The 27365-nt window shown below is 37.6% G+C and overlaps 1 protein-coding gene across 1 annotated transcript in view; it reads left to right on the top strand.

Moving 5' to 3' along the window:
* Window positions 1-27365, top strand: part of EIF2AK4 (eukaryotic translation initiation factor 2 alpha kinase 4) — a 50664-nt gene that overhangs the window by 14774 nt on the left and 8525 nt on the right. The window contains exons 10-29 of the mRNA XM_063289968.1: window positions 537-646; window positions 3107-3264; window positions 3501-3922; window positions 5324-5393; window positions 5739-5822; window positions 6884-7006; window positions 10642-10746; window positions 11163-11220; window positions 11986-12065; window positions 12689-12790; window positions 13800-13850; window positions 14229-14465; window positions 15998-16073; window positions 16567-16688; window positions 17045-17094; window positions 18176-18344; window positions 19897-20013; window positions 24980-25045; window positions 26283-26453; window positions 27180-27314. Coding sequence (XP_063146038.1) covers window positions 537-646; window positions 3107-3264; window positions 3501-3922; window positions 5324-5393; window positions 5739-5822; window positions 6884-7006; window positions 10642-10746; window positions 11163-11220; window positions 11986-12065; window positions 12689-12790; window positions 13800-13850; window positions 14229-14465; window positions 15998-16073; window positions 16567-16688; window positions 17045-17094; window positions 18176-18344; window positions 19897-20013; window positions 24980-25045; window positions 26283-26453; window positions 27180-27314 — 2506 coding nt within the window. The remainder of the gene's footprint in view (window positions 1-536; window positions 647-3106; window positions 3265-3500; window positions 3923-5323; window positions 5394-5738; window positions 5823-6883; window positions 7007-10641; window positions 10747-11162; window positions 11221-11985; window positions 12066-12688; window positions 12791-13799; window positions 13851-14228; window positions 14466-15997; window positions 16074-16566; window positions 16689-17044; window positions 17095-18175; window positions 18345-19896; window positions 20014-24979; window positions 25046-26282; window positions 26454-27179; window positions 27315-27365) is intronic.

The raw sequence follows: 27365 nt of genomic DNA, 5'->3' as shown, positions 1-27365 counted from the left end.
TAAATAGCTCGTTACATTTAACTATTATAGAATATACATGATTATAATTTAGGATTAAGGCAGGGATTTTAACAATATTGTTCTCAGTGATTTCAACAGGATTCAAGGATTACAAACAAGATAATTATTTAGGTGTGCAAGTGGAATTTATGCATCCAGGAACATGTTTTTTTGAAGGTTTTTCCCTATTAGCTAAAGGTAATAAAAAGGCAAATGATACTCCAACATCAAACATTGGTACATAATTAAAAGTATATATACAACTTATATTGATTTTATAACACCATGTTAACTAACTTGGGGTGGGGGGTTGTTTTTAGTTTTTGTTCTACACTTAAATTTATTCCTCTGGATTTTTTCTCTTTTTAATCCCATCTCCCAGAATTTTAACCCCTAAAAAGGACAAGGCTGTAGAAGGCTATACTTAGTTTTGCAGCTTTAATTGCAAACGTCAAAAATCATGTAGTTACAACCTAAATAACAGTTCTATTGAGTATTACCAGCATTAAATCTGTATTTGTCTGGATTGTATTCAGGTGTGTGTGTTTGGAAGATAAAGAAAGATGGGGCCCTCAGCAGCTATTACAGCATAGTTTTATAAATCCACCACTCATGAAAGAACCTATATTGGAAGAAAGCCCAGATGGTAAATATTTAAATGTTTTTCTAATATGCTAACATTTTAGTAATAGATACGCATGTAACTTTGTTTTAAAAATACATGGCATATCTTTAGATTATGTCAAAATATTATTCAAGAGTTGCATATTTTAGTATAAAATGCCCGTCAAAATAATGTGAAGGTTTTGAAAAAACATTAGCATTCTAGTTTTTGATATGCATTATTTATTTAAATATTGTGCCTGAGAGAATTTCAAATGTGCAATATCATAATCTCTAACACCAGTTGAAATCAACAGGGAGTAAAACGATTCTAATCAATTATTTATGCCTGAATCATCACAAAATATTCTCATCTTATATTTTTCAGATGGAAAATATTCTTGATGTAAATATATATACATAGTCCCTCATCAACCTGCTTTGATAGCATCTTTAAAATACTCTCAAAGATTAGAAAGTAAAACCTACAGTGTAAAAACGTTGTGTGAGTGAACAAAAACAATACTTGTTGAGTAACAAAAATAGTATAATTAATTGTTCTGTTTAATCACATTAGGAATTTGGACTCTGTGAAAGTTCATGTTCTTCTAGGAAATAATTTCAGCTAGTAAAGATACCACTAAACTCTCTTTAATTTTTTTAAAAATATTAGTTCATAATAGATAAAGTAGCCAAAGAATAATTCAGAAAGTAGAACCAGTGTTTGTATAAATTATAGCGCACCACTACATTTTTAACATACAGACCTTACCTTGATTCAAAAGAAGACCTCAGTTCATTATGCATAAAAATTAGATATTCACTGCAATAAAAAGAACTTTCAAAATACATGGTCCATAAATCATGAGAAATGTTACATCTTTTGATGAACTGTGGCTCAATTGTCTCTCACTGAAATCAGTCCTGGCAATTCCTTTTCTCAGAGAAAGCCATCTTGCAGTCTGGTAGTATATACATTGCAGAGTTGACCTATTGCCCCACTGGCTATTGGATATTAACATTTCGAATGTTAGCTGTATATCAGTTTATTCATTTATTTATCATTTAAATTTATATCACCACCCTTCTCCCCCAATGGGGGACTCTAGGCCATTTACAATAAAAGTAATAATAAAAACAAATAAACCTAAGTTACACTCTAAAAACATAAATAAGATAATAAATATAAAATCCAAGAGGAATGTACATAGAGATTGACAAGTTTGTCCAGTATAAAATGAGGTGGGGCATTGTAGAATGAACATTCACCTGGTATTTAGGATGATGCTTTAGATTCTAAAACAATGTTGTTAGAGTAGATGCAGGGCAAAGGGAGGGGGAGGCAGAAGCAGATTTGGCACCTGTGTATCTGTTGTTGTTGTAGTTTGGTCTATGGTTGCCATATGGCATAGATCTGCCTAGTCTTGTTGATGTGGATGGGTTTTCTGAAATAAAAAAACTAGTACTGCTAAATAAAACATGAGAAATACTCATATAAAGAGAGCCAGCTTGGTGTAGTGGCAAAGGTGCTGGCCTAGAACCCAGGAGCCTGTGAGTTCTAGGCCTCCCTTAGGCATGAAAGCTGGCTGGGTGACTTTGGGTCAGCCATCCTCTCTCAGCCCAACCCACTTCACAGGGTTGTTATTGTGGGGAAAATAAGAGGCAGGAGTACTAGGTATATTCACTGCCTTGAGTTGAGACACACACACACACATAAATAAAAGGCAGGATAAAAATATAATATAATAATAATAATAATAATATAACAACAATAATAATATAATTACATGACTCAGTTTTCCAGTATCATTTTTCCTGAAAGAAATTACAAAACTGCCTTCTTCCAAGAGGATGGAACAACATTTTTTTTTCAATAAGAAATTAATAAAATCCTGAACTCAGTCCCTTTAGCTAGCAAAGATAGATCTCTCAATGTAAGTTGCTAGGGTACCTAAGGAGGAAGGTGCTGTTATGCTCAATCCCCCAACTGGTTGTTGGAGTAGAATATGATATCCACATGGACAGCTTCTGTTTTATTGGCTTACTGTTTTAAAACAGCTTACTGTTTTATTTATTTAGTTGTAAAAATCCTAGCTCAGCCTTATTCTTCAAACACTATCAGTTGAAATGGAATCCATAAAATTGGACCAGATGTTAATTTAGACAAAAGTATTGAAAATGATGTCAAACTGAGAATGAACATGAACAGCTTTTTCTTCAAAAATTTCTTGTATAAAGAGCTGTGGACAGTATAAAAATCCAATCTCCTATTTGGTTTCTAGTATTATCTTTATTGAATTGGCTCCAGTTTGTCTCTCTTATGTAGGTGATACAGTTTGAGACACCTGCCAATACAACCTTGTAGTGATCAGCACTTTAGACTGCGTTCCAATAAAGGTTTTAATCTTCCACATTGGGTGTCGCACCAACTCTTGTTAGTTTTGGATATCAAATTATATACAAATTAATTCTTCCCTTTTCAATTATATTTTTTCAATTTCAGATTCAGCAGCAATAGATGATATTGAAACTGTTATTCCTAGCAGCCAGATTGCTAGTGATGTCTGCTTCACAGAAACACAGAGGCAACTTTCCCGTTACTACATTGAATTTGAAGAACTACAGTTGCTTGGAAAAGGGGCCTTTGGAGCAGTCATCAAGGTAAATGCAGTGTGCAGCGTGAAACAAATTTCGCTCTGTGGAATGTATTTGAGGTATGCGTGTGAATAAAACAGTGATAGTGGAGCAAATGTTGACTTTATTCAGCTGTGTCCTTCCATACAGAGGAAAATTCCGAGTTTATTTGGGGTAAAAGGAAATGAGCAGGTGCCCAGAAAGAACTGCTTTATATGATCTCAACTGAAGCTTTTGTCTTGTGTCATTTTTTCAATGGGCAGGTCCAGAACAAACTGGATGGCTGCTGTTATGCAGTCAAGCGTATTCATATAAATCCCACAAGCAAGCAGTTTCGAAGAATTAAAGGGGAAGTAACACTTTTGTCACGACTAAACCATGAGAACATTGTGCGATATTACAATGCATGGATAGAGAAATATGAGGGTCCTCTGCTTAATAATTCAGCATCAGAAAGCTCAGAAGGGAAGAAAGTAGCTGAGAAGCTGGCTCAGAATGGGAAAGGTGAACAGGAGTTTGTGGATGATATAGAAGCAAATGCCCCTCCTCCTGTTCTGACCAGTTCAGTGGAGTGGAGCACCTCCTGTGAAAGGTCATCCAGTGCCAGGTTCAGTGGAGCTGATCAGGAATCCAGTGATGATGATGATGACGATGAAGGGGAAGGAGTCTTTTCGCAGTCATTCTTGTAAGTAGGACGTTTAGTCTCTCTGCTTTCCTTTTGCTTGTTTACTGTCGATTGATTAGATTGTGAGTTGTTCATTCATGGAAGGGATTATTCTATTTGATGCTTGGAATCTAACAGAAGCAGCTGTGAAAATGGAAGATTATTTTTGCTTATTCTCCCATCCCCAGACCTTCTACCTGTAGGAACCTCTCCCTTTCAGATGTTGCTTCTTACATGGTACAAAGTTAAATGCAACATCTTTCTGCAGATGTGAATGTATACTTTTGTATTGTATTGTATTGTATTGTATTGTATTGTATTGTATTGTATTGTATTGTATTGTATTATTATTATTGTATTATTGTATTATTGTATTATTGTATTGTATTCTGCCCAGAGTCCCTTTTGGGAGAAGGGTGGTGATAAATTTGATTAATAAATAAATAATACTTATTATTTATGTACAGTTATTTACAGATTCAGAGTAAGAAAACTGGGAATAGGGCAGATGCAGAAGGTTGGACACCCTTTCAGTTAGAACTTTGCAATGCTTCCTTTGGCTGAAGTAACATCTTCCAAACGTTTCCTGTAGCCAGCGAAGATCTTTCTGTTCTTCTTTGCAGACTGTTCTAGTTCAGAATAATTCTTAGGCCTCCTAGAACATACTGCATTTATTCAGCCTCTTCACAGATTTTCAGTAACATTCAGCCTGGAGTCTGTGAAAGCCATTCCAAAACCTTTATCTTTCTTTCCTGTAAGTACTTCAAGGTTAATTTGGAGGCGTGTTTCATATGGTTGCTATGCTTACATATTCAGCCTCATTTCAGCTTCAGTTTCCTCATTGACTATTAGAAATCAGCTTGAAAACCTTGAGAAGCCTCCTCAATACTGCCCAAAATTGATTGATCTGCAACAGATCACCGCAAATTTTTGTCCCTGCCATGTTCACTATTTTCTTATTTTGAATCTATAAAAACTAAGTAAAAATAAGTATGCACTCAAATCTGCAGAAACAGATGGTTTAATTTTGTATCATGTAGAGATTGTGCCAGCTTCTGTTCACTTACAGATTCATTGAAACATTCAAGTTGCCTAGCAGTGCTTAAACTTTTGCATAAAGTGTATCTGAAGTGGAAGATAAACCATCTTTCAGGATTTTTGTCTAATATGATGATATATTACAATTTAATAAAATAAGGTATATCTGTCCCAGTGTACAGTACAGTTAAAACAACAAAAACTCATAATTAATTAAATCAATAAATAAAAGCAGAATTAAGTATCACAGCAATAGAGTAACATTTTTAACCTAATAAACTATTACTAAACTTCCCTCTGTGGAACACTCCCCTGTGAGGAAGAGTTTAAAAAGCACTTTCTGCAAAGATTTGGGTATTTAAAAGCTCTTGTTTCTTGATTTAGGCCAGCTGCTGATTCTGAAAGTGATATCATTTTTGTTCACGAAGAAGACAACAGTAGAAATCAGATGATGGTAAATATTGTACTGAAAATATATCTTTAAGCCTCCTCTTTCAAATGTGTGGATTGACAGTCTAGTGATCAAAAGCTACAGAATGTATTGTTATATGATTCTGTTTGCAGTTAAAAGCCACAATAACACTGCAATTTGCTTTATTGATAGAGTATTTGTACCCAGCATGGTGTGGTGGTGTTGGATGGTAGCATACAAATAAAACAGGTTTATTTGGCATTTCAGCACATAACAATGTTGTGTTTAAATGAAAGTAATGTTATCAGTGGATTTATGGACTGGTTAAATGTATGCAGTGAAGAATTAGGTTTGCTTACATTGTACTTCTGTATTTCTGTGATCCAGGATGAAGATTGCAAGGAAAAGGATGGCCATAGTGAAGGAGAGAGAACATCAGTGATTCAGACTGTGCATCATCTTTATATTCAGGTTAGAAATTGTCATTTGGTGCATCCAGGATAAATGTATCCAGAATAACATGAACAATTCCTGTTTCTGAGATAGAAGTAACATTGTAGTCAGTATCCAAAATCAGCAGCCATGTAAGCAGTCAGCAAGAAGTGAATTTTTCAGCCTTATCATATCTGTAAGCAAAGCACACCGTTTATCATTTCAGAGCATGTTTAAAATGGCAACGTCTCTCTCAACTCATGCTCAACTCATGCTCAGCTTCTGATGACTACATGGATACGTGCATGTTGTTTTCTTGGTAGCAATATGGACATGAGATGTTCTGCTGGAATGTTTTTTTGATTACCCAGTTTATTCCCTACTGCTGTGGGATTTTCACAACCTAGCCTAAAATCTTGGAATTTCCTGATTGTTTCCCCTCCAAGTACTAACCTTGTCAGCTTTTTGAGGTCAGCCAGTTACTGCCACCTTTTGTGAGAGAGTATGCTGTTGCCTCTGGTGTGAGGAATAATGATCCACAAGGAGGGCAGGTGTTAAAGGCTTTTGCTGATGTTTAAAAGAAACCCCTTTTTATTAGATTTGCCTCACCTCACTGCACAGAACATTCAAAATTGCTGTACTTGAGTTAACTAATATCAGAATACTGTGTGCCTTTGAAAAGGATAATGTCTACCACGACTAGGTGTTCTGAGCCCTTAGAATTGATCTAACAATATACAGTATGCAAAGGCATAGTTTAGAATCATATAAACTTTTTCGTCTATTCTTAGCATAACAAGGGTAGAAAGACATTAGTTTCTTTGAAGGACTGATTTTTCCAGTCAGACAGCTGAGCAAGTGAAATTCAAGCAAACAAACCTACAGTTCTCCTCCTTTGCCTCCTTCCATTGTCTGCCCTCAAAAAAGGATGAAATTTAGCCAGTCAGAATACATTTCTTTAAATAAATTTCTTTTAAAAGTAAAGCTGCCAGTAATTGAACAGTTAAAACACCCCAAATCTGGGCTGTAGAATAGTAACAGTGATGATCTTCCCAGATGTTTTAAGCTTTTTTTTTCCCCCTCTAATCTTGCATCTGAAGATGGAATATTGTGAAAAGAGTACTTTACGAGACACCATTGATGAAGGTTTATACCAAGATACCAATCGTCTTTGGAGACTTTTCCGGGAAATTTTGGATGGCTTAGCTTACATCCATGAAAAGGTTAGTGATGTTCGTGCCAAGCAAATGCATATCTCTTGTACTTCCTTGGGTTTTAGTTAATTATTTACCCAGAAGTTATTCTGTCCTTGATGAGGGCAGGGGAGGCCTCAATTATTACACTGCTATCCCGTTTTCATTTGTGGTTCCTGGTATATCTGGGAAAGTCAAAAAAATCACCACAGTGTCAAGCCTTAGCAGAACTCCTTATCCATTTAAACATTCCAAACCAATAATGTTTGCTTCTGCCAGCAAGATAACCACCTGACTGCTGTTCTCCTGATGTATCTCCTTACTCAGGGATAGGTAACCTGTAAAATGCTGTTTTTCAAATCTGGTGCCCTTCCAGGTTGTACCAACAAAATTTGGCAAAAGACTTCCATTGTGCTATCTTTAACTGTATTTTGTGTCTTCTTATTCTTGTGATATATTTGGAGGGGGAGGAGTCTTAGATTTTATGGGATATTTTTAAATCTTTTCTCTCCCCCCCCCCCCAATTTAATGCTCTGGTCATGGCTGTGTTGATGTTACTGGCTGAGCTAGTGTAATCCATGGACACTAAAATAGTAGAAAGGGAAGGATTTTAGCTGATTTTCCTCTCCTTTTCCAGTCCCCTTTGACAATAAGGGATTCTGTCAAGTACTTTCAGAAGATACAAAGTGTTGCAAGGAAGTGCCATTTTCAGAAGACAGTGTTTGCGTTTAAACCCAGCTTTAAGGCAGTATTGCAGAGTTAAAGCTTCAGTGCCAATTCTGTGTGCACCATTGGTCCTTGGAGGTCTTCTGGTAACAGTCTCCCCAAAAGCTCCAGGCCAACATGTCCACATTCTCAATATTAAGTTTAGAATCAAAATGAGCTTGAAGAACCAAATCTCTTGTTTTTCTTCTAGCAAATTGAACCAATACCTTGGTTTGTTACTAATATCTGCATATCTTGAATTAATCTGAAAAACTTTTTCCATTTCCTCTATCATTTTATCTTCCTCCCAATCAATCAAAGCTGCCAAAGCCTGTGTTATTTTCTTCTCTTGATCCCCCTGAGCCTTAGACAAAATTCCTTATCTCTCAGTTCAAATAATGCAATTCTATCCAAATTATTTTCTTCCCCTCTCTAATGCATCAGCTCTGTTACCAACTTTTTAAATTCCTCCCTCAAATTTCATTTCCATTTTTTCCAATTTCTGATCAAATCTTTTTTCAAATTCAGCAAATCTTTTATCCTCCTGCTCTTTCAATTCTTGAAAAGATTGAGCAATAGATTGTGTAGTTTTTAATGTGAACTCCTCAAACCTAACTTTTATAAAATCCAATTCACCAGATCCACCAGACCCACGCCGTGTTTGCTTCCTTGTAGTCATAATTTCTCCTTTTCTTTTATATATGAAAAGAAAAATTTATATAGATATTATGTAATCTGAGTCACCCACTATTTTAAAAGTCCTAATACTTTAAACTTTAATACTGAGGCTCCATCTAGTGTCCAAATATTATAATTACAAGAGGAAAAAGGTCCAGTATATTTAACAGATGGGGGGAGTTATCTAATCACAAGACTTGGTTTGGAACATGAGCTTTTCAGTGTCAATACTTGAAACATGAACTTTTCAGTATCAGTATTTTGAAACAGTATCGAATCACAGCTTTAAAAGCTAGCCACAACAAAGCTTTCTCATAAAGTCTCAAAATAGTTCCAATCTCAAATCCAACGAAGTCTCTTACTTAACTAATTTTTTTCCCCATAAAAATAATATGAGAAACAGAGAACAATTTTATTCCCTTAAAAAAACAGAGATTTCAATAAAACAATATGCCTTTTAGAATAAAGAAAGCACATTTAAAAATAAGTCCCAGAAAATAATGAAAAATCCACCAAGAGAAGATAATATTTCGGTATAGGAGATAGCCTCTTAAAAACCAATAAGGAAAGTAGAAAAAGTGAATTAAGAAATGGGGTGGCCAGAATTAATGTCCTTTAAGGGCTTCAGACGTGGTTCGGACAAGATAGTTCTCCTGCTTCTCAGCCGTTCCACTCACCATTCGATTGTCGAGTTCATGACCCTCCGGTGAGCTGCAGCTGTCCAGAAGACCTGAGGAGTGATTCCTGGGTTTCCTCCTTCATGGAGAATATTTCGGGGCTCAGACTTTCACCTGAGCCACCAATTAATCACCACGCTGTCGATCTAGCCTCGGAGCTGGCTAAGATCGCGCTTCTACCATGAAATCCCCACCGGAAGTCCTCTGAAATCCCCACCGGAAGTTCAAATATATTTGAAATTTCTTTGCGTGCAATGCTACCCTGTTAATAATGAAATTATAAACATTATTTATTATTATTATAAACAACAACGTGAAATCACAGCTGCCAGGCCTTAGCTGGTGTTGGCCTTCATTTGCACTGAGTTCTTCCCAAGAACCTAGGATATCATAATGTTTAAGTGGAGATCCAAGCAGTGTCACCTTTTGTAATTGACAGATAGAAATTTTGTCAATGCACAGATTTTTTAAGTGCCATCTGAGGTTTCTTGGTATGGCACCCAGTGTGCCGATAACCACTGGGGCCACGATGGCTGGTTAATTCATAATCTTTCAACTTCAGTTTTCAGATCTTGATACTTGTGATCTTCTCCAATTCTTTGTCTTCTATTTTACTATCTCCTGGTATTGCCACAACAATTATCCACACTTTCTTCTTTTCAACCACAGTTAAATCTAGTGTGTTATGCACCAAGACTTTATCAGTTTATATTCAGAAATCCCACAATATTTTAACCTGCTCATTTTTGACTACTTTTTCAACTGTATGTTCCCACCAATTTTTCATTACTGGCAATGATGATGATGATGATTAGTAGTAGGGTTTTTTGGGGGGGGGGGCTTCTAGTCAGTTTTTGACTTCTGATGTCTGCCTGGACTAGTCCCTGCAGTTTTCTTGGCAAGGTTTTTCAGAAGTGGTTTGCCATTGCCTGCTCCCTAGGGCTGAGAGAGAGTGACTGTCCCAAGGTCACCCAGCTGGCTTTGTGCCTAAGGCAGGACTAGAACTTACAGTCTTCCAGTCTCTCGCCTGACACCTTAACTGCTGCAGCAAACTGGCTGTCAGTGGTATTAGTAGTACTATATTTATTAGTATACATTGCTTTGGGGATATAAATCCTTCTGAGTAGGCTCACAAGTAGCATTAACAATGATAAAAATATTTATAACCTGTGCTATAATACTCTAGGCAGGTTTCAAAAATTGTGACTTACTGTCTGTCTGTGTATAAATCCACTAATACAGTGTTTCTCGATCTTGACAATTTACAGTTAAAGTTGTCAAGATTGAAAAACACTGTACTAATATATAAGGGTCAGGTGAAACAAAAGTCAGTTAAAAAAAAGACTAAAAGTTTTTCAAATGGAAGGCCAAAGGCAAGATGAAATGCCTTAAGTACCCCCCCACACACACACAAACAAAATGAAGCTTGGAACTCTAGTGGACTTCTGATGACCCTCAACCAACATAGGAATATAAACAGAAGTTTCTCCTGCCACTTTTAAAGAGCGAGCTGACTCATACTGGAGGATTCAATCTTGTATTCTGTTTGAGGTGTGCTTCATATACATACTATTTCATATCAAACTTTATTTGATTTTATTAAAGGGAATGATTCACCGAGATCTGAAACCTGTCAACATTTTTTTAGATTCAGAAGATCATGTGAAAATTGGTGACTTTGGTTTGGCAACAGATCACCCAGCATATGCAGTAAGTGTTTGTAAGAAAAGTTGAATGCTATTGTCTATAATTTGGGAAATATTATTACTATAGAACCAATATAATGTTTTAATTTTAGCTTATGTGGCTAACGCATCAGTCTGCAGGAGATACTGATTTTACATTGTGCATCATGTTATGGTTTATGGCTTCACTTGAAGTTCTGATACTGTTATACACCTTTTCCTTTAAGTTGCCTAGACTTGTATACATATTTCTCCACATCATCTTTTAATCTCACTGACTAGCTTAAGGTCCTGCTAATGAGTTTTGTAACTGAGCAAGGATTGGAGTCTAATACATTCCATTTGCATAAATTTTCAAACAACACTGTTTTTGCTTTTCAGCCATTAAAGATCTAAGAATGTGGGCAGATATAACCAGATATAGTGGGGTTTCTTTTTCAGGTAGACTCTAAACCCGGAGAAGTTTCCAATGAAAATTTGGTTAAAAGTGATCCATTGGGTACGTATAACACAGAATATTTTTCCTGCCTTATCTAAACATACATTTTTGAAATGCAGCTTTCAAGATTGAAATGAATTAATATCCTTCAAACTGCAGGTTCAGGGCCAGCATTTGTCCTCCAAATGCTGACCAAGCTTACTTTTTAAGCAACCTTATGTTGGCCACTGGCAAACCCCAATAAGATTGGTATCTACCACTTCCTGTATGAATAGTTTTCATATTTGAACTCTAAGAAATGTTCATATTTATGACATTCTTTGTTCTAACAAGTGTTTCTAACATTCTGCTACAGCAGTATCTCCACTGAATGCACTAGCAGTTTGGACCTCACTTGCCTTTTCTTGTTAGGTTTTAGTCTGCTTCTGATACAGGAATTTTCTCCAGTATCTCCTTAATCACTTTGTGATGAAAGCAGGAATTCTGGTCATAAAATAATGCGCATAATATTGGTAAGAATACAATGAAAGCCTGGAATATAAAGAGTTGCAATAAATACTGAGAGCTTGGATTTTAAAAGAACCCATAATGACAAGTGCATCTTCACAGCTCAAACTATACAGTGAAGGGGATACAAAAGGTCTGATCTGATAAAATATTTGGGCAAATATCCCCACTTGGATTCATACTTGCAAACTGATTATAGAATAACTGCATTTTCAAGCTATACAAAATAATGTAAAATGTGTGAGTTACTTTCTGAGCATTTAAAAGACAGTAAAGCAGTTAATAAAATTAAATAATTAAATAATTGGTTTTTAACAGGCAACTTAACAGGAATGGTTGGCACTGCTCTTTATGTGAGTCCCGAGGTCCAAGGAAGTACTAAGTCTACATACAATCAGGTAAAAATGTCCATAAGACTCGTATTCCTATCAGGGAAATTGCCCACATGCACATTATGTGAAATCCACAGTGGGCCTTTTGGATCCAGCTTGCTTGGTTGGGTCCAAAGATCGCCATTTACTTCTGTTCCTGCATGGAGTTCTTGTGAATTGTTTTTTGTCTCACTGAATCCCTGCATCATCTATAGGCAGAAAAGGATATAAGAAATAATAACAATGATTAATAATCTATTACTATTCATAGGGGAAAGCCTTTAGAATGGCATTTGGTGTCATGTAGAAGCTTTACCAAGAAGAGAGGATTGATTTTACATGTTGACTATTCACATTTGTAAGCATGCCTTCCTCTTGCCTATTGAGATCTTTGGATACTATATTTTCTTTACTTCAGACATTAGCACTATATAAAAGTATGATGGCAGCAACTCTGCAATGTCATATTTATTTTGGCAAGTGTACTAGAATTCTGCTTGCAGTCATAAGTATGCAGAAGTTCTTCACACTTTCCTTCGCAATAATTTTTTTATGGGCCTGTAGTAAGATAAGCAGTCAGACCTCTGGACCTTTTAGATTCCAGATCCTATTTCTTGCAAGTATACTGACTTTCAGTCTTCCTTTTCTAGAAAGTGGACCTCTTCAGTTTGGGTATAATATTCTTTGAGATGTCCTACCATCCAATGACTACTGCATCGGAAAGAATCTTTGTTCTCAGTCAATTAAGGCTTGTATGTGTAAAGTTCAGTAATAACTTGTTTAGCAACTTATTTGATAGAGATAAAATGCTTTTGTAACCTACAAAAAGGCAATATTTCTTGTATATTTCATGGCAATTGCACTAGGTCATATAAAACTTTAACTCAGTTGCTAAAAACCAATAGTATTATATATCATAAATAATCTAGATCAGATCTTTCCTAAGAAGTGTTTGTTTTATTCAAATGCACCCAGGACAATCTGTGCAAATCTTTAGAGCATTGATATTATGTTTGAGTTTTTATTTTGTAGGATATTCTCAGAAAAAAATTAATCTGGCACAATAATAATGTATATAAGTTGAATAAAGCTTTGTTGTCCCTGTTTGGAGAGTTTCTCTCTGTTGACCTCCACTGCTTCCACTTTTAGAAAATAAGGAGGAAAAATATATAGCATTATATATGAATAAAGTTTGTTGTATATGATATATGAAGCATAATGCAAACGTAGGCTGATTATGCCCATAATGACATAATGCAATGTCATTATGGGCTTTGTATTAGGGCAGTGCAAAGCATTAAAAAGAGGTGCTTTACAAAACACATTAGCATAAATGAAGAATTTCTCTTCAGACTATTAAAGCTGAAGAGTGCCAAAGCAGCCACATCTTTCAGAAGGCTCAAGTGCCAGTTTCAAAAGCTGCTCCCAGCTGTTCCCATATCTACATGCATGCCCAGCTACACTGTCTGTATAGGCACAGACATGAAGCAAATTGGCTGAAATAGTTACCAGTCTGTATCTCATATATTTATCCAATTTGGTGCCCTCTAGATGTGATGGATTTCAGTTTCATAATCCCTAGCTAGCATGGCCCTTGGATATGCTGTCTGGGAATTAAAAGAATTGAGATCTAACACTCCTGAAAGGCCTTAGATTGGGAAAAACTGCCTTACGTAATTATGAATGCCAAACACATTTACATTTGGATACACATAACTTTTAAGATGATCTTTGTTTATTCTAATTTACTTTATTTCTCAGCCATCTATTGAATTTCCAAATGACTTTGATGAAGTGAAAAATGCAAAGCAGGTATTCATTTTTTTAAAGTAATTGCTATATTGTGTATTAAAAATGTAATGTTTGTTCCCCCCCACCTGTGGTTAAATAATACATATCCAAGTGATCTAGTTCCTTGAAAGTCACGAAGAGTCGGAAGCGACTAAACGAATAAACAACAACAACAAAATACTGAAGTAATATTTTTCAAAAATGACTTAAATATTATACAGTTGACAGATGTAATTAGTATGGCTGAAAGATTAATCAGTGTTCTCTACTTTATTACATGAGTTGTAAATGTAATACATATTGATTGTGAGTAACCAGGAAGATACATCTAAAGACAGCCAGTTAGAGAACTCTTTGATGTATACATTTAAAATGGCACTATATATTTTGGCTTTTTAGAAATTGGTGATTGCTTGGCTGTTGGACCATGATCCTTCAAAACGACCAACTGCTATGGAGCTCTTAAAAAGTGAACATCTTCCACCTCCTCAGATGGAGGAGTCTGAACTTCATGAAGTCCTTCATCATACCTTAGCAAATGTGGACGGAAAAGCATACCGGACAATGATGGGCCAGATATTCTCCCAGCGCATACCTCCTGCAATAGATTATACCTATGACAGTGATATCCTCAAGGTGTGCTCTTAAGTCTGCATTAAAAAGAAAAAGCAACTCTAGATACTTTTGAAATCTAGTAGAATTTATTCAAGTTAGGGCAGACAGTTGAGTATACCTGGAATGTTTTTCTTGACTAATAGATCCAAGTGAATGTTCACTGATTAATTCCTGCAGGCACTGCAGGACATGTGTGTGAAAAGACATTTTACTCCTAAGAAGATGTGCCCCCTAATGTGCTACACAGGGGCATTTGCATGTAAATATGTAAAAATACTTATTTCCTAGTAAGTACATCATGTCCCCAAACTGTCATATAATCTTTGCTAGCCCTCAGTTTAATGTAAGTAAAGTCTCCCTCTTTGGTTTCAGTGTGGAACGAACCAACAGAAAAGGGTTAAAAACTAATTGGAAAGAAAAGTGGAAAGCACTGGGAAATATTGCTCTGACTACTTCTAATGCTTCCAGTTTAGTATTTTAATATACAAATAAAGTATGAAAACTGGCAAGGGAGGGGGTATTAGTGAATGTTTTGATTGCTGCTCTGTGACTTTCCATTATGTCTTAAAAGCTCTTTTCATTGGTGGTGGTTTTTGCTTTTGAAGCCATTATTATTATTATTATTATTATTATTATTATTATTATTTATTCAATTTATATGGCTGCCCATCTCATGTTAATGACTCTTGGAGGCTAACAATGTTAAAAATATGAAAAACAGATAGAAAAAAAACAAAAGCAACAAACAAAACAATAGCTGGGGTAAAAACAGATCCACCATAATGATTAACATAGCCAGTTCTCAATCCCACTTCCTGACCCTCAGGAAGGGCCAGTGACAGAACCAAGTCTTTAAGACCTCACAGAAGGCTGACAGGGTTGTGGCCAATCTGATCTATTATTATTTAACAATAATTTATTAAACTTGTATGCTGCCCAACACCCAATGACTCTGGGCAGCTCACATACAGTAGATTGTGTTTGCCTTCTCAACCTGGAGTTCTTTCAGGGCAGAATTTCTGAAATACATTTAAACACTATATTGCCCACTTTAAAATTAACTGACTTTAAAAAATCAAAACATGGTACAAATTCATTGCATAAACATGTTGCACATTTAAAAAAAAACAAATTTAGCTGGCCATAATAAAAAAATCCTAGGATCTATTCCCAGACTGGGGTAAACTTGATTTAATGTGTGCAAAATAATGTGCAAGCATTGAAGTGCTCAGTTAGGCACTGTTTTCAAATTTGTATTAATTTGTGAGCTGAGATGGAATGTGGGAGTAAACTGCAGACATGGGAATCAGATTTCAAGCATGGAAACTCCCAAAGGCTAATGAAGTGAAAATAACAAATAAGCATTAGTTAATGCCCTCTTTTGGGGGATAAAAAACTCATCTGATAATTTGAAACTGCAAATATTTACTGAAAATATCTTTGCTAATTAATACAGTATGTTAAACTTGACTTGCTCACAGATACACTCTATATGATTTTTGTGACTGAAGAGAAAAAATGCATTACTTATCTCGGATCATTGTTAATTTTAGGGTAGCTTTTCGGTTTGGTCAACCAAGATTCAACAACATGTGTGTGAGACTATTAGCCGAATCTTTAAAAGACATGGTATGTAGGTTTATATTAAATATTCTTGAATTAACTCTTCATACTTTGTTAAATTTCAGACATAGCAGTATTATATTTATATGGCTGCTAGGTGTAGCTTTCAGCTGTTTTATAAGAAGTCAGATAATTTGATTTGTTGAAATGAACAAACACTGAACGGAAATTCAAACCTCCCTTATTACGAGAAGGCTTGCATAAGAAAACTTGCTGGTGAATGGTACCAAAAAGTTTAAAAATCACCAAAATGTTAAATAAGTCGGCAGCTCCAAGAAATAATCTCAAGAAGATAGCAAAATCAGCAAGATCTCTCTCGTTCTCTCTGACGCACACACACCCACACACACCCACACACTCCTTTGTAACCAGTCATAAACATATACTTTATTTGAAAAATGGAAATGTTAAGTGAAAGATAGGCTTCTGAAATGGTTTCTTTAAAATTATTTACTATTTGTTTTATGGAATTATAACAGTTTTTAGCATTTTTGCACAGGAGCCGTCAAGATGCATACTCCTCTGCTGATGCCTAGGAATAGAAAACTGTATGAGCACAACGAAGCTTCATATTTGATGGATCACAGTGGAATGCTGGTGATGCTTCCTTATGATCTCAGGGTGAGTATGAGTGTCATCTTCAAGGATCTTGGAACAGCCTTGCCTAATCTGGTGGCCTCCAGATTCCTTGGAATACAGCTTCTATAATTCTCAGGCCGCATGGCCAAATCAACTACTGTGGATTGGAAGCTGATTTGGAGAGTTTGCACAAGGGGATGCATTGGGAATGGAGAAATGTTGGTATAGTCCCACGTTTGATAGGATGATAAGTTTACTTGCATAGTAGAACAACTTGTTTTCTTTATGTCATAAACCATATTTTCACTTCAAGATTACTGCTGATAGTCATGAAAATTATGCAGTGTATATTTTTATGTTATTTGTTTTTCAGTTTATAACCTGCTTTTCCTTTTCAGATTCCATTTGCAAGGTTTGTAGCTAGAAATAATATAACAAACTTGAAAAGGTAAGGGAAATCTCCCAGGTATATTTTTATTGTTTCTTCAAAACTGGATGTTTATATGTTGTACTTCTGTATAATAAAGCTGGCTTAAGAGGAGGGACCAAAGTTCATTGAAAACCTTATATGCCGAATGGAGATCCCTGTCCAGTTAAAAAAGGATCTATTGTAATATAACCAAGAAAAATCCTCACTTAGGGCCTTGAAGCAACCTTTCCCAACATAATGTACTTTAGATGTGTTGGAGCACAATCATCCATTGTCATTGGGGTGCCCCTTCAGACAGTCACTCAGGCCCTGGTCACCTCATGGCTTGACTACTGCAATATGCTCTACTTGAGGCTGCCCTTGGACACTACCTGGAAACTCCAGCTGGCCCAGAACAGCAATGCAGGCAGTGATGGGCATGCCTCAGTAAGCCCATGTAACACCTCTGCTTCGCGGGTTGCACTGGTTGCCTGTTTGCTTCTGGGTGTGATTCAAGATGCTGGTCATTACCTATAAAGCCCTACATGGCTTAGGACCTGGTTACTCGAGGGACCACCTGTCTCCTACAGTATCTATTCAGCTGATTCGATCTTGCATGGTTGGTGCGGTTGTGGGTTCCTTCAATTAAACTATGTCATCTATTAGCACCCCAGAAGCACACTTTCTCTGTAGTAGCATTTGCCTTCTGGAATGAGGTTCTCCACAAGATCCAGATGACCCCCATTCTGCTGTTGTTTAGAAGGGCCATGAAAACCTGGCTCTTCACCCAGGCTTTTGGTAGGGGGAGCGAGAGCCCTTGCTTTGTTCCCATCCTGTCTGTCATTCTTGCCATCTTTTATCTTCTTTTAAAATTGGTTTTAGTGTAATTTCCTTGTTGTGAGCCACCCAGGGTTGTTGGGAATCAGGCTGCACACAAATTTGATAAATAAATCATGGCCCAAATTATATGGGGGTCGTTGCTCAACAAATCTAAACAATGGGAAAGATGTCTTTGAAAATCATGGCCAGTTGGAGTAGACAAAACTGGATAGATGGGTTAACGTGTACTACCACAGAAGATGGCTTCATGTGTTTCAGTTGCAAACATTTATCTTTCTAGATACTGCATTGAGCGAGTTTTCAGGCCTCGGAAATTAGATCGTTGTCACCCAAGAGAACTGTTAGAATGTGCATTTGATATAATCACGCCTGCTGGAAATAGTTTTTTACCTATTGCAGAAACGATCTACGCAATCTCTGAAATAATCCAGGAATTTCCTGTGCTGCAAGTAGGTGTTCTTCTGTCATGTTCTATCCAAAATGTATAGGGTCGCAGTGGGAATGTTAGTGTTAAAACTATTTTTTCCACTTGCTGTCAAGAGAATCCAAGATTTAACTCCTCCTACTTGCTAAGAATACCAGTAGTCATATGACCTGGCTCCCTCTCTGTTCTTACTCTGAGTAAGTTCTTGTTCGTTCTTTGGCATTTTTTGCTCAGTTCTCTTGACCTTCTTTCCCTGTTTTATTTTGCAGAGCTTTCTGATTTTTTTAAAAAAACTTCGTTCTTTTCCTCTCTCTTCCCTTGTTCCTGCTTGTCATAACATGAACATGCTGAAGCTTGTAAAGCATAATTAGTCAAACTCTTTTTTACAAGTTCATCAAACTATAGTGTCTTGCTGAATTTGGCAACAGTGCCATCTCCATCTGTCACCGGAGATACAATATTAAAGATTAGATCTTTAATGCAGATTAGTTCATGTCTCATTCTTTATCCAATGGGAAGTACTAGCAAATCCTAGCAGACATCAAGCCCCCTCTGTCTTATAGAACAGCAGACAGTGTAATTTACATCATAGTATACATCCTGCAACAGTCATGGAGAAAGGGGCTGCATCCCTTAATTTTTTTCTGCCTTACCTAAAAGTTAGTTTATGTTTAAAAAATGAAATGTCTCAACTCATCTCTCAGGTTAACTATGGGCTTGATCTCTGTCCTTAGAATTTTGCTTATTGAGATTTGGCCTTGATCAGTTTCCAACTCTTAATTTCCATGGAGTTTGGAGAGATCACATTCAAGACTTGGTTATCATTGTTTCTTTTAACCCTTTTTAGACACACGATTGAAGAGTTGCACAAGCTGTACTGGCTAGTGTACGGCCAGAAAAATAGTTAAACTTTGTTGATAAAATGGATACACAGATCCACTAAAATAAAAAACAGAGGCAAAGACTCATTGGCAAAGGCACAAGATTGGCGGACTCCGTGCAGGGCAGTTTTATAGTGCAGTAAAGGCAAGGATAATTTTTTATCCATAATTCTTTATTCCTTAACTTCAATCCAGAATTTTTTATTCCTTAATCTTTATCAAATAATATTGCTCCAAAAGTGATTTCTTGGGGTCTTAAAATTATTGATATAGGAGATGCTTGGCTTAATAACTCTTATCTGACCATAGCTCTGGGTATTTTTCATTAATGAAATCCAGATGAATTGGATTAAATCTAATTCATTAATGAAATTCAATTAAATTGGATTAAATCCAGTGCATCAATCAAATCCAGTTCAGAAGCATTGTGTAGTCCCAGAACAATGTTGAGGAGGAAGCTTCTATTCTAGAAGAGCCTCTGTGGGCTCATGGGTCTTCAGATCCTTAATTCAGGAGTTAATTAAATTCACTGACAAATAAGAGGCTCCCAGTATAGATAAACTCAGTAGTTATACAGCACACAAAGATGTGGGTTAGGATAAGAAAATATTAAACTATTTTTGTATATTGAAACCTAAGTGTAGTTGTCGTGAGAAAGTAATGGAAATGAAACTGAAATGTGTTTGTGTTTCTTAGGAAAGAAACTATAGTGTCTTCTTAAATCATACTGCCTTACTGAAAGCAATCCTTCTGCACTGTGGGATACCTGAAGATAAGCTCAATCAAGTTTACACAATTCTGTATGATGCTGTGGTAAGGCATGACGTTGTTCTTGAACTATGCTTTTATGTTATTGATTACAGGATGGGCAGACAGGGTACCTCTGTCACTGAAGGAGGGCTGTTTAGAAAGAACAGGAAGGGTAGCTGTTCACCAGGCCCATAGAAAAGAGAAAAAAAAATACGCAGCCATTAAAATCCCCTTCAGAAGGAGGACAGTGACCAAAAAGAGGATGTGACCAAAAAAAAAGTGATGAGCTATTTCTTTTCCAATGAACTGCACTTCCAACTAAAAAGCCTCTATAACACTAAGAAATAATGGTCAAATACTCTGTAATCAGACCTAAACTGACTCTCCTTCCAAGTATACACACATTTTTTCTACTAGCAGATCATGGCAGCATTAGCTGCCCTGTTAGTAAAAGAAGAAACGCTTGGAAGGTTACCTCAAGATGCAGCTACAGTATTTGTTTTGCCTTATCTACATCCTTCTTGCCCAGATCTTCAGCCTCACCACCACAGACTCTTTGAAGACCAGTCAAGTCAGTCTTGTTCCTGCATGTACTTGGACTGCCTCCAAGTCCCATCCCAAGTCCCAACTGGACTGAAAAAACTGGACACTCACTAGAAGGCAGCAAAGAGATACAGAGACTAATAGCTCTTTATTGCCATCTGGTGCCTGTCTAGATTTTTGTAGCTCAGATGTATCGGAAGGGAATAGAAACAAAGCAAAACAAAAAGGTGGGAAAAGGTAGAGATAAATGAAGGGCAACCTTGAAAAATCTGGATAATTACACCATTACATCTGGGCACTTTAAGGGAAAGACTTCAAGTTGCATCAGAACAACTGTTGGATACTGAGTAAAATATCCCAGTTGCAATTAGGCAATAGTGCAATCGTTTTACTTGTCATGAGCCTGCTAAAGAGCAGTGGTGCAACTAAACTTGGCCAATAGTTGGAGATTCAACTCCATGCACTGGGATGCCGTGCTGCAGCATTTGAAAAGAGAGAGAGAGAGTAGAGGTCCTCTGTTTTCCCTTTCCTTTACTACTGGAGAAATGGAAATATTGGATGTGACTCCTTTGCTCTGCAGCACTCAAAATCTATAAGAGTTAAAGGAAAGAGATGGAAGACATGTCATGTCAGTGAAACCATCTCATAAGGAGGAGTTGGGGTCAGTGGGAGGCCAGAAAGAATAGTAAATAGAGATGGTTGAGGATATAAGGGGAATAAAAGGAGAACCAGAGGTAGGATGATACACCCAGAACTATATTTGGCCCTGTACTTGGGGAATCCTACACCTTGACATGTCCACTGCTAAGCAGACCCACTTTTTGTTACATCACCTGCTGAGTCAGGAACCCTAGACATAGATTGCTTGCTGTCCATTAGTACTATGTTGCTTTCACTGCAGTGAACTTTTGATCATGCACTCATTCTCATATGAATAGTTAAATATACATTTCTAAAGTGGCATGATAATTGAATTCAGTTGGTACAAATAACATCAAGTGGAGGTATTGCATTCAGATATTCCTCCAAGGCCAAGATAAAGTTGGCAGATCTTACAGGAAATGAAATTTATGGTAATTAGTTTTGTTGTTGTTTATTCGTTTAGTCGCTTCCGACTCTTCGTGACTTCATGGACCAGCCCACGCCAGAGCTTCCTGTCGGTCGTCAACACCCCCAGCTCCCTCAGGGACGAGTCTGTCACCTCTAGAATATCATCCATCCACCTTGCCCTTGGTCGGCCCCTCTTCCTTTTGCCTTCCACTCTCCCTAGCATCAGCATCTTCTCCAGGGTGTCCTGTCTTCTCATTATGTGGCCAAAGTATTTCAGTTTGGCCTTTAATATCATTCCCTCAAGTGAGCAGTCTGGCTTTATTTCCTGGAGGATGGACTGGTTGGATCTTCTTGCAGTCCAAGGCACTCTCAGAATTTTCCTCCAACACCACAGTTCAAAAGCATCGATCTTCCTTCGCTCAGCCTTCCTTATGGTCCAGCTCTCGCAGCCATATGTTACTACGGGGAACACCATTGCTTTAACTATGCGGACCTTTGTTGTCAGTGTGATGTCTCTGCTCTTAACTATTTTATCAAGATTTGTCATTGCTCTTCTTCCAAGGATTAAGCGTCTTCTGATTTCCTGACTGCAGTCAGCATCTGCAGTAATCTTCGCACCTAGGAATATAAAGTCTTTCACTGCTTCTACATTTTCTCCCTCTATTTGCCAGTTATCAATCAAGCTGGTTGCCATAATCTTGGTTTTTTTGAGGTTTAGCTGCAAACCAGCTTTTGCACTTTCTTCTTTCACCTTCATCATAAGGCTACTCAGTTCCTCTTCACTTTCAGCCATCAAAGTGGTATCATCTGCATATCTGAGATTGTTAATGTTTCTTCCAGAGATTTTAACTCCAGCCTTGGATTCCTCAAGGCCAGCTTGTCGCATGATGTGTTCTGCATACAAGTTGAATAGGTAGGGTGAGAGGATACAGCCCTGCCGTACTCCTTTCCCAATCTTAAACCAGTCTGTTGTTCCGTGGTCTGTTCTTACTGTTGCTACTTGGTCATTATACAGATTCTTCAGGAGGCATACAAGATGACTTGGTATCCCCATACCACTAAGAACTTGCCACAATTTGTTATGGTCCACACAGTCAAAGGCTTTAGAATAGTCAATAAAACAGAAATAGATGTTTTTCTGAAACTCCCTGGCTTTTTCCATTATCCAGCGGATATTGGCAATTTGGTCTCTAGTTCCTCTGCCTTTTCTAAACCCAGCTTGTACATCTGGCAATTCTCGCTCCATGAACTGCTGAAGTCTACCTTGCAGGATCTTGAGCATTACCTTACTGGCATGTGAAATGAGTGCCACTGTTCGATAGTTTGAACATTCTTTAGTGTTTCCCTTTTTTGGTATGGGGATATAAGTTGATTTTTTCCAGTCTGATGGCCATTCTTGTGTTTTCCAAATTTGCTGGCATATAGCATGCATTACCTTGACAGCATCATCTTGCAAGATTTTGAACAGTTCAGCTGGGATGCCGTCGTCTCCTGTTGCCTTGTTATTAGCAATGCTTCTTAAGGCCCACTCAACCTCACTCTTCAGGATGTCTGGCTCTAGCTCACTGACCACACCGTCAAAGCTATCCCCGATATTGTTATCCTTCCTATACAGGTCTTCTGTATATTCTTGCCACCTTTTCTTGATCTCTTCTTCTTCTGTTAGGTCCTTGCCATCTTTGTTTTTGATCATACCCATTTTTGCCTGGAATTTACCTCCAATGTTTCTAATTTTCTGGAAGAGGTCTCTTGTCCTTCCTATTCTATTGTCTTCTTCCACTTCCGCGCATTGCTTGTTTAAAAATAATTCCTGATCTCTTCTGGCTAACCTCTGGAATTTTGCATTTAATTGGGCATATCTCCCCCTATCACTGTTGCCTTTTGCTTTCCTTCTTTCTTGGGCTACTTCTAGTGTCTCAGCAGACAGCCATTTTGCCTTCTTGGTTTTCTCTTTCTTTGGGATGTATTTTGTTGCTGCCTCCTGAACAATGCTGCCAACTTCTGTCCAGAGTTCTTCCGGGACCCTATCTACTAAGTCCAGTCCCTTAAATCTATTCTTCACCTCCACTGCATATTCCTTAGGAATATTAGTGAGCTCATATCTAGCTGATCTGTGGGTCTTCCCTAATCTCTTTAGTCTGATCCTAAATTGTGCAAGAAGAAGTTCGTGATCTGAACTACAGTCAGCTCCAGGCCTTGTTTTTACCGACTGTACAGATGTCCGCCACCTTTGGCTGCAAAGGATGTAATCAATCTGATTTCGGTGTTGTCCATCTGGTGAAGTCCATGTATAAAGCCGTCTCTTAGGTTGTTGGAAGAGAGTGTTTGTTATGCAGAGTGAATTGTCTTGGCAAAATTCTATCAGCCTATGTCCTGCTTCATTTTGTTCTCCCAGGCCATACTTACCTGTAATTCGAGGTGTCATTTGACTGCCCACCTTAGCATTCCAGTCTCCGGTGATGAAAATAACATCTCTTTTAGGCGTGTTGTCCAGTAGGTGCTGCAGATCCTCATAGAACTGCTCTACTTCAGCTTCTTCAGCATTTGTGGTTGGGGCGTATATTTGGATCACTGTGATGTTAGATGGCTTGCCCTGAATTCGAATTGAGATCATTCTGTCATTTTTTGGGTTGTATCCAAGCACTGCTTTAGCCACTTTACTATTAATTATGAAGGCTACTCCATTTCTTCTGTGGTCCTCTTGTCCACAGTAGTAGATCTGGTGGTCATTTGATGTGAAGTGGCCCATTCCAGTCCATTTCAGTTCACTGACGCCCAGAATGTCTATCTTTAATCTTGACATCTCACCAATAACCACATCCAATTTGCCCTGGCTCATAGATCTTACATTCCAGGTTCCAATGGTGTGTTGATCCTTAGAACATCGGATTCGGCGTTCACCACCAGCACCATCGGCCGCTAGCCGTCCTTTCGGCTTTGAGCTAGCTGCGTCATCACGTCTGGGGCTAGTTGAGCTCATCCTCTGTTCCTCCCCAGTAGCATTTTGACCATCTTCCGACCTGGGGGTCTCACCTTCCGATGGTATACCGACATATCTCTGGTTGTACTGATCCATTTAGTTTTCACGGCAAGAATACTGGGGTGGGTTGCCATTACCTTCCCCAGGGATCGCATTTAGTCTGACCTCTCTGTCATGACCTTCCCGTCTTGGGTGGCCCTTCACGGTTTAGCTCATGGCATCATTGAGGTGCTCAAGCTCCAGCACCACGACAAGGTAACGATCTTTTGCTGAAGATGGTAATTAGTAGAATTAACCATATTTACCTATAATTTCTCTAATGATAAACCTCCAAATCCTGAACAGATAGGGATTAGTATGGAAACCACTTTTAACATTTGCAGGATGGTTTTTTTTAATCAGGGATAAGGAACTAATCTATCAACTAATCTGTTATGATTATTTGTGTTGCTGCAGACTGAAAAGCTAACTAAAAAAGAAGTAGAGGCCAAGTTCTGCAATCTTTCCCTTTCATCAAACAATGTAAGTAATTTGAAATTAACGTCATTGTTTTAGTTATTTTTCGATTGTTTATGTTCCATTTTTCAGTCCTGAAAGGTTTCATGGATTAGTTAACAACTAAACCCAATGTTTTCATTTTTTGTTTTTTATAGACAGTATCAGAAGGTCAAATTGGCCAAATACTCCTGTTCGTCTGAACACTTATTTGCCTTTTTCTTTGTATTTTTCTCCATGTTTCTTTCTTCTCAGATGAGGCACAGCACCTTTGATGCAGAGGTGCAGATATAATTCACAGCTGTTTTGTATGAACAAATTATTAAATCTCAAGTAGCTGATAAGATTAGTATAAGACTGTATACATGCTTATCGTGTAAATCAACATGCTGTTTCGTCTAGTCTAGCTTTATTTATAGGAAGCTGCAGATGCTTGCTTTGGTCATCACCTTCCATTTGCCTTTATTATCTATCAGTATTCTTTTTTAACCAATTATCTCCTTTTTTCTAAACTTACCTTGGAGGTAAATGAAAAGGAGAACCATGTTGCTCCATATTTGGAGAATAATGTTTGAGAAGGAGAATTCCTGCATCTCTTTTCACCATGGCTGATGATTAGAGGGTGTTCAGGTTGACAGATTAGTGCTGCTTCTTAAGCCTCCACCTCTGGGTGAGTGCCAAATTGTCATCAGCAGCAGCAGGCCAAAGACCAGAAGAGGTGATGAGGAGCAATTTTGAATTCACTCTATTCCAAGGCCCCTAACTTTTCTGTCAACTACATTAACCTCAGAGGTGCAGTTATAGGTAGGAAGTTTTAAATACACAAATCTGCCAGCTGAATGGTCACAAAACAATCAATTCCTCCAATTCCCACCAGGAACTGGGGTGAGGTATAGCCTTGTTGTTTTCATCCAGTCTCATTCAGGATTGCTTTGTGAAATGATGAAGATTGTATGTTCTGGCATATGAAAGAATTCTCCTACAGAAGTTGGTCTTGTTCTCACTCAGTAATTGGAGAAAGAAGTGAATCTTTCTATTGGCCTTCCTGGCCCAACCTCACTGCCTCTCCCCACCACTTCCTTACCCTTTACAAAAAGGGATGAAGAGGAAGGAAGAGTCTTTTCAATGGCATGCTTTGAATTACATTTCATAGTTCTTTAATAACTGGGGTCAAAGCAGTTAAATAACTGGTCATAAGGCTGGGCTTTGTACCTTTAGTACAGAACTTCAGCATGCAGCAGTTCACAATTATGTGTCTTTTCAGCTTGTTCGGCTCTACAGATTTATTGAGCAAAAAGGGGAGCTACAAGATCTAACCCCATTGTTGAATACTATGGTAAAGCAAAAGACAGGTGTCGCCTCATTGGTGAAACTTGGGATGAAAGAACTGGAGGAAGCAGTCGGTCTGTTAAAAAAACTTGGCATAAAATTTCAGGTTTGTAAAACAAAATAGATTGTATTGTTAGTATTTCTTACAGGGTTAGGTCAGTCAACTGTAAAAAGAATATTCAAACATCATAGAGAAAGCAGGAGTCAGGTGTAAAATTTTGCATGGTGTTAGTTTGGAAGCTTGTGGAGGTAGTGAAATAAATTTCACAAAAAATAAAGATCTGCATTTGACTATGTTATTTGAGTCCGTTTAAGTGTCAGTACTATACCACTGCAAAGGATATGTCACTTGGCTACCTCACAGGGGTGTCCACAGGGGCCAATCAAAAAAGTCAAGATGGTAGCCTCAACCTTGCGATCAAACCCTGCCATTCTTTTACATGCATGCCACAGTCCACTGTTGACAGAACGACAAGAAGCTGAAAAGGCAATACTCTGTTATTTAGAATTTCCTCAGAAACAAAAGAATTCAAATTATTTTACAATAGTCTGTGCTTTTGAGGATATCTTTGTTATTTGAATGTTATTTGAATTCTGTATCGGGGTCAGTGAAAGGGGTGGACCTCAAATGTTCTGTGCATTAGGGAAGGGATGGGGTGATTTAAAATTGGTGCCTGAAACTTTGCGGAAAAATAAATGGTGTATCCAAAAATTTTAGCTCCGCTCTTTCTAGGAAGTTCAGGAGGCTGAAAATGGGCCCCTGCAGGTTGCATGTAACATGAGGCTTGCTCATCTCTGAGGTGTGTCTAAAATGAAGAATTTTCTCTTACAGATATCCATAAACTTGGGCCTGGTTTATAAAATACAGCAGCACAATGGAATTATATTTCAGTTTATTGCATACATTAGACGGAGACAAAGAATAGTTACTGACATACTTGCTGCTGGAGGTAGATATGATCATATGGTAAGTGTTACAAATGTGTCCTATTTAGTATAATAAAAGACCCTGATCATT

The sequence above is a fragment of the Candoia aspera genome, chromosome 1 (genome assembly GCF_035149785.1).
Source record: "Candoia aspera isolate rCanAsp1 chromosome 1, rCanAsp1.hap2, whole genome shotgun sequence".
In the NCBI taxonomy this organism is placed as follows: domain Eukaryota; kingdom Metazoa; phylum Chordata; class Lepidosauria; order Squamata; family Boidae; genus Candoia; species Candoia aspera.
The sequence above is the reverse complement of the archived record's forward strand: the minus strand, read 5'-3'. Positions and strand labels throughout refer to the sequence as shown.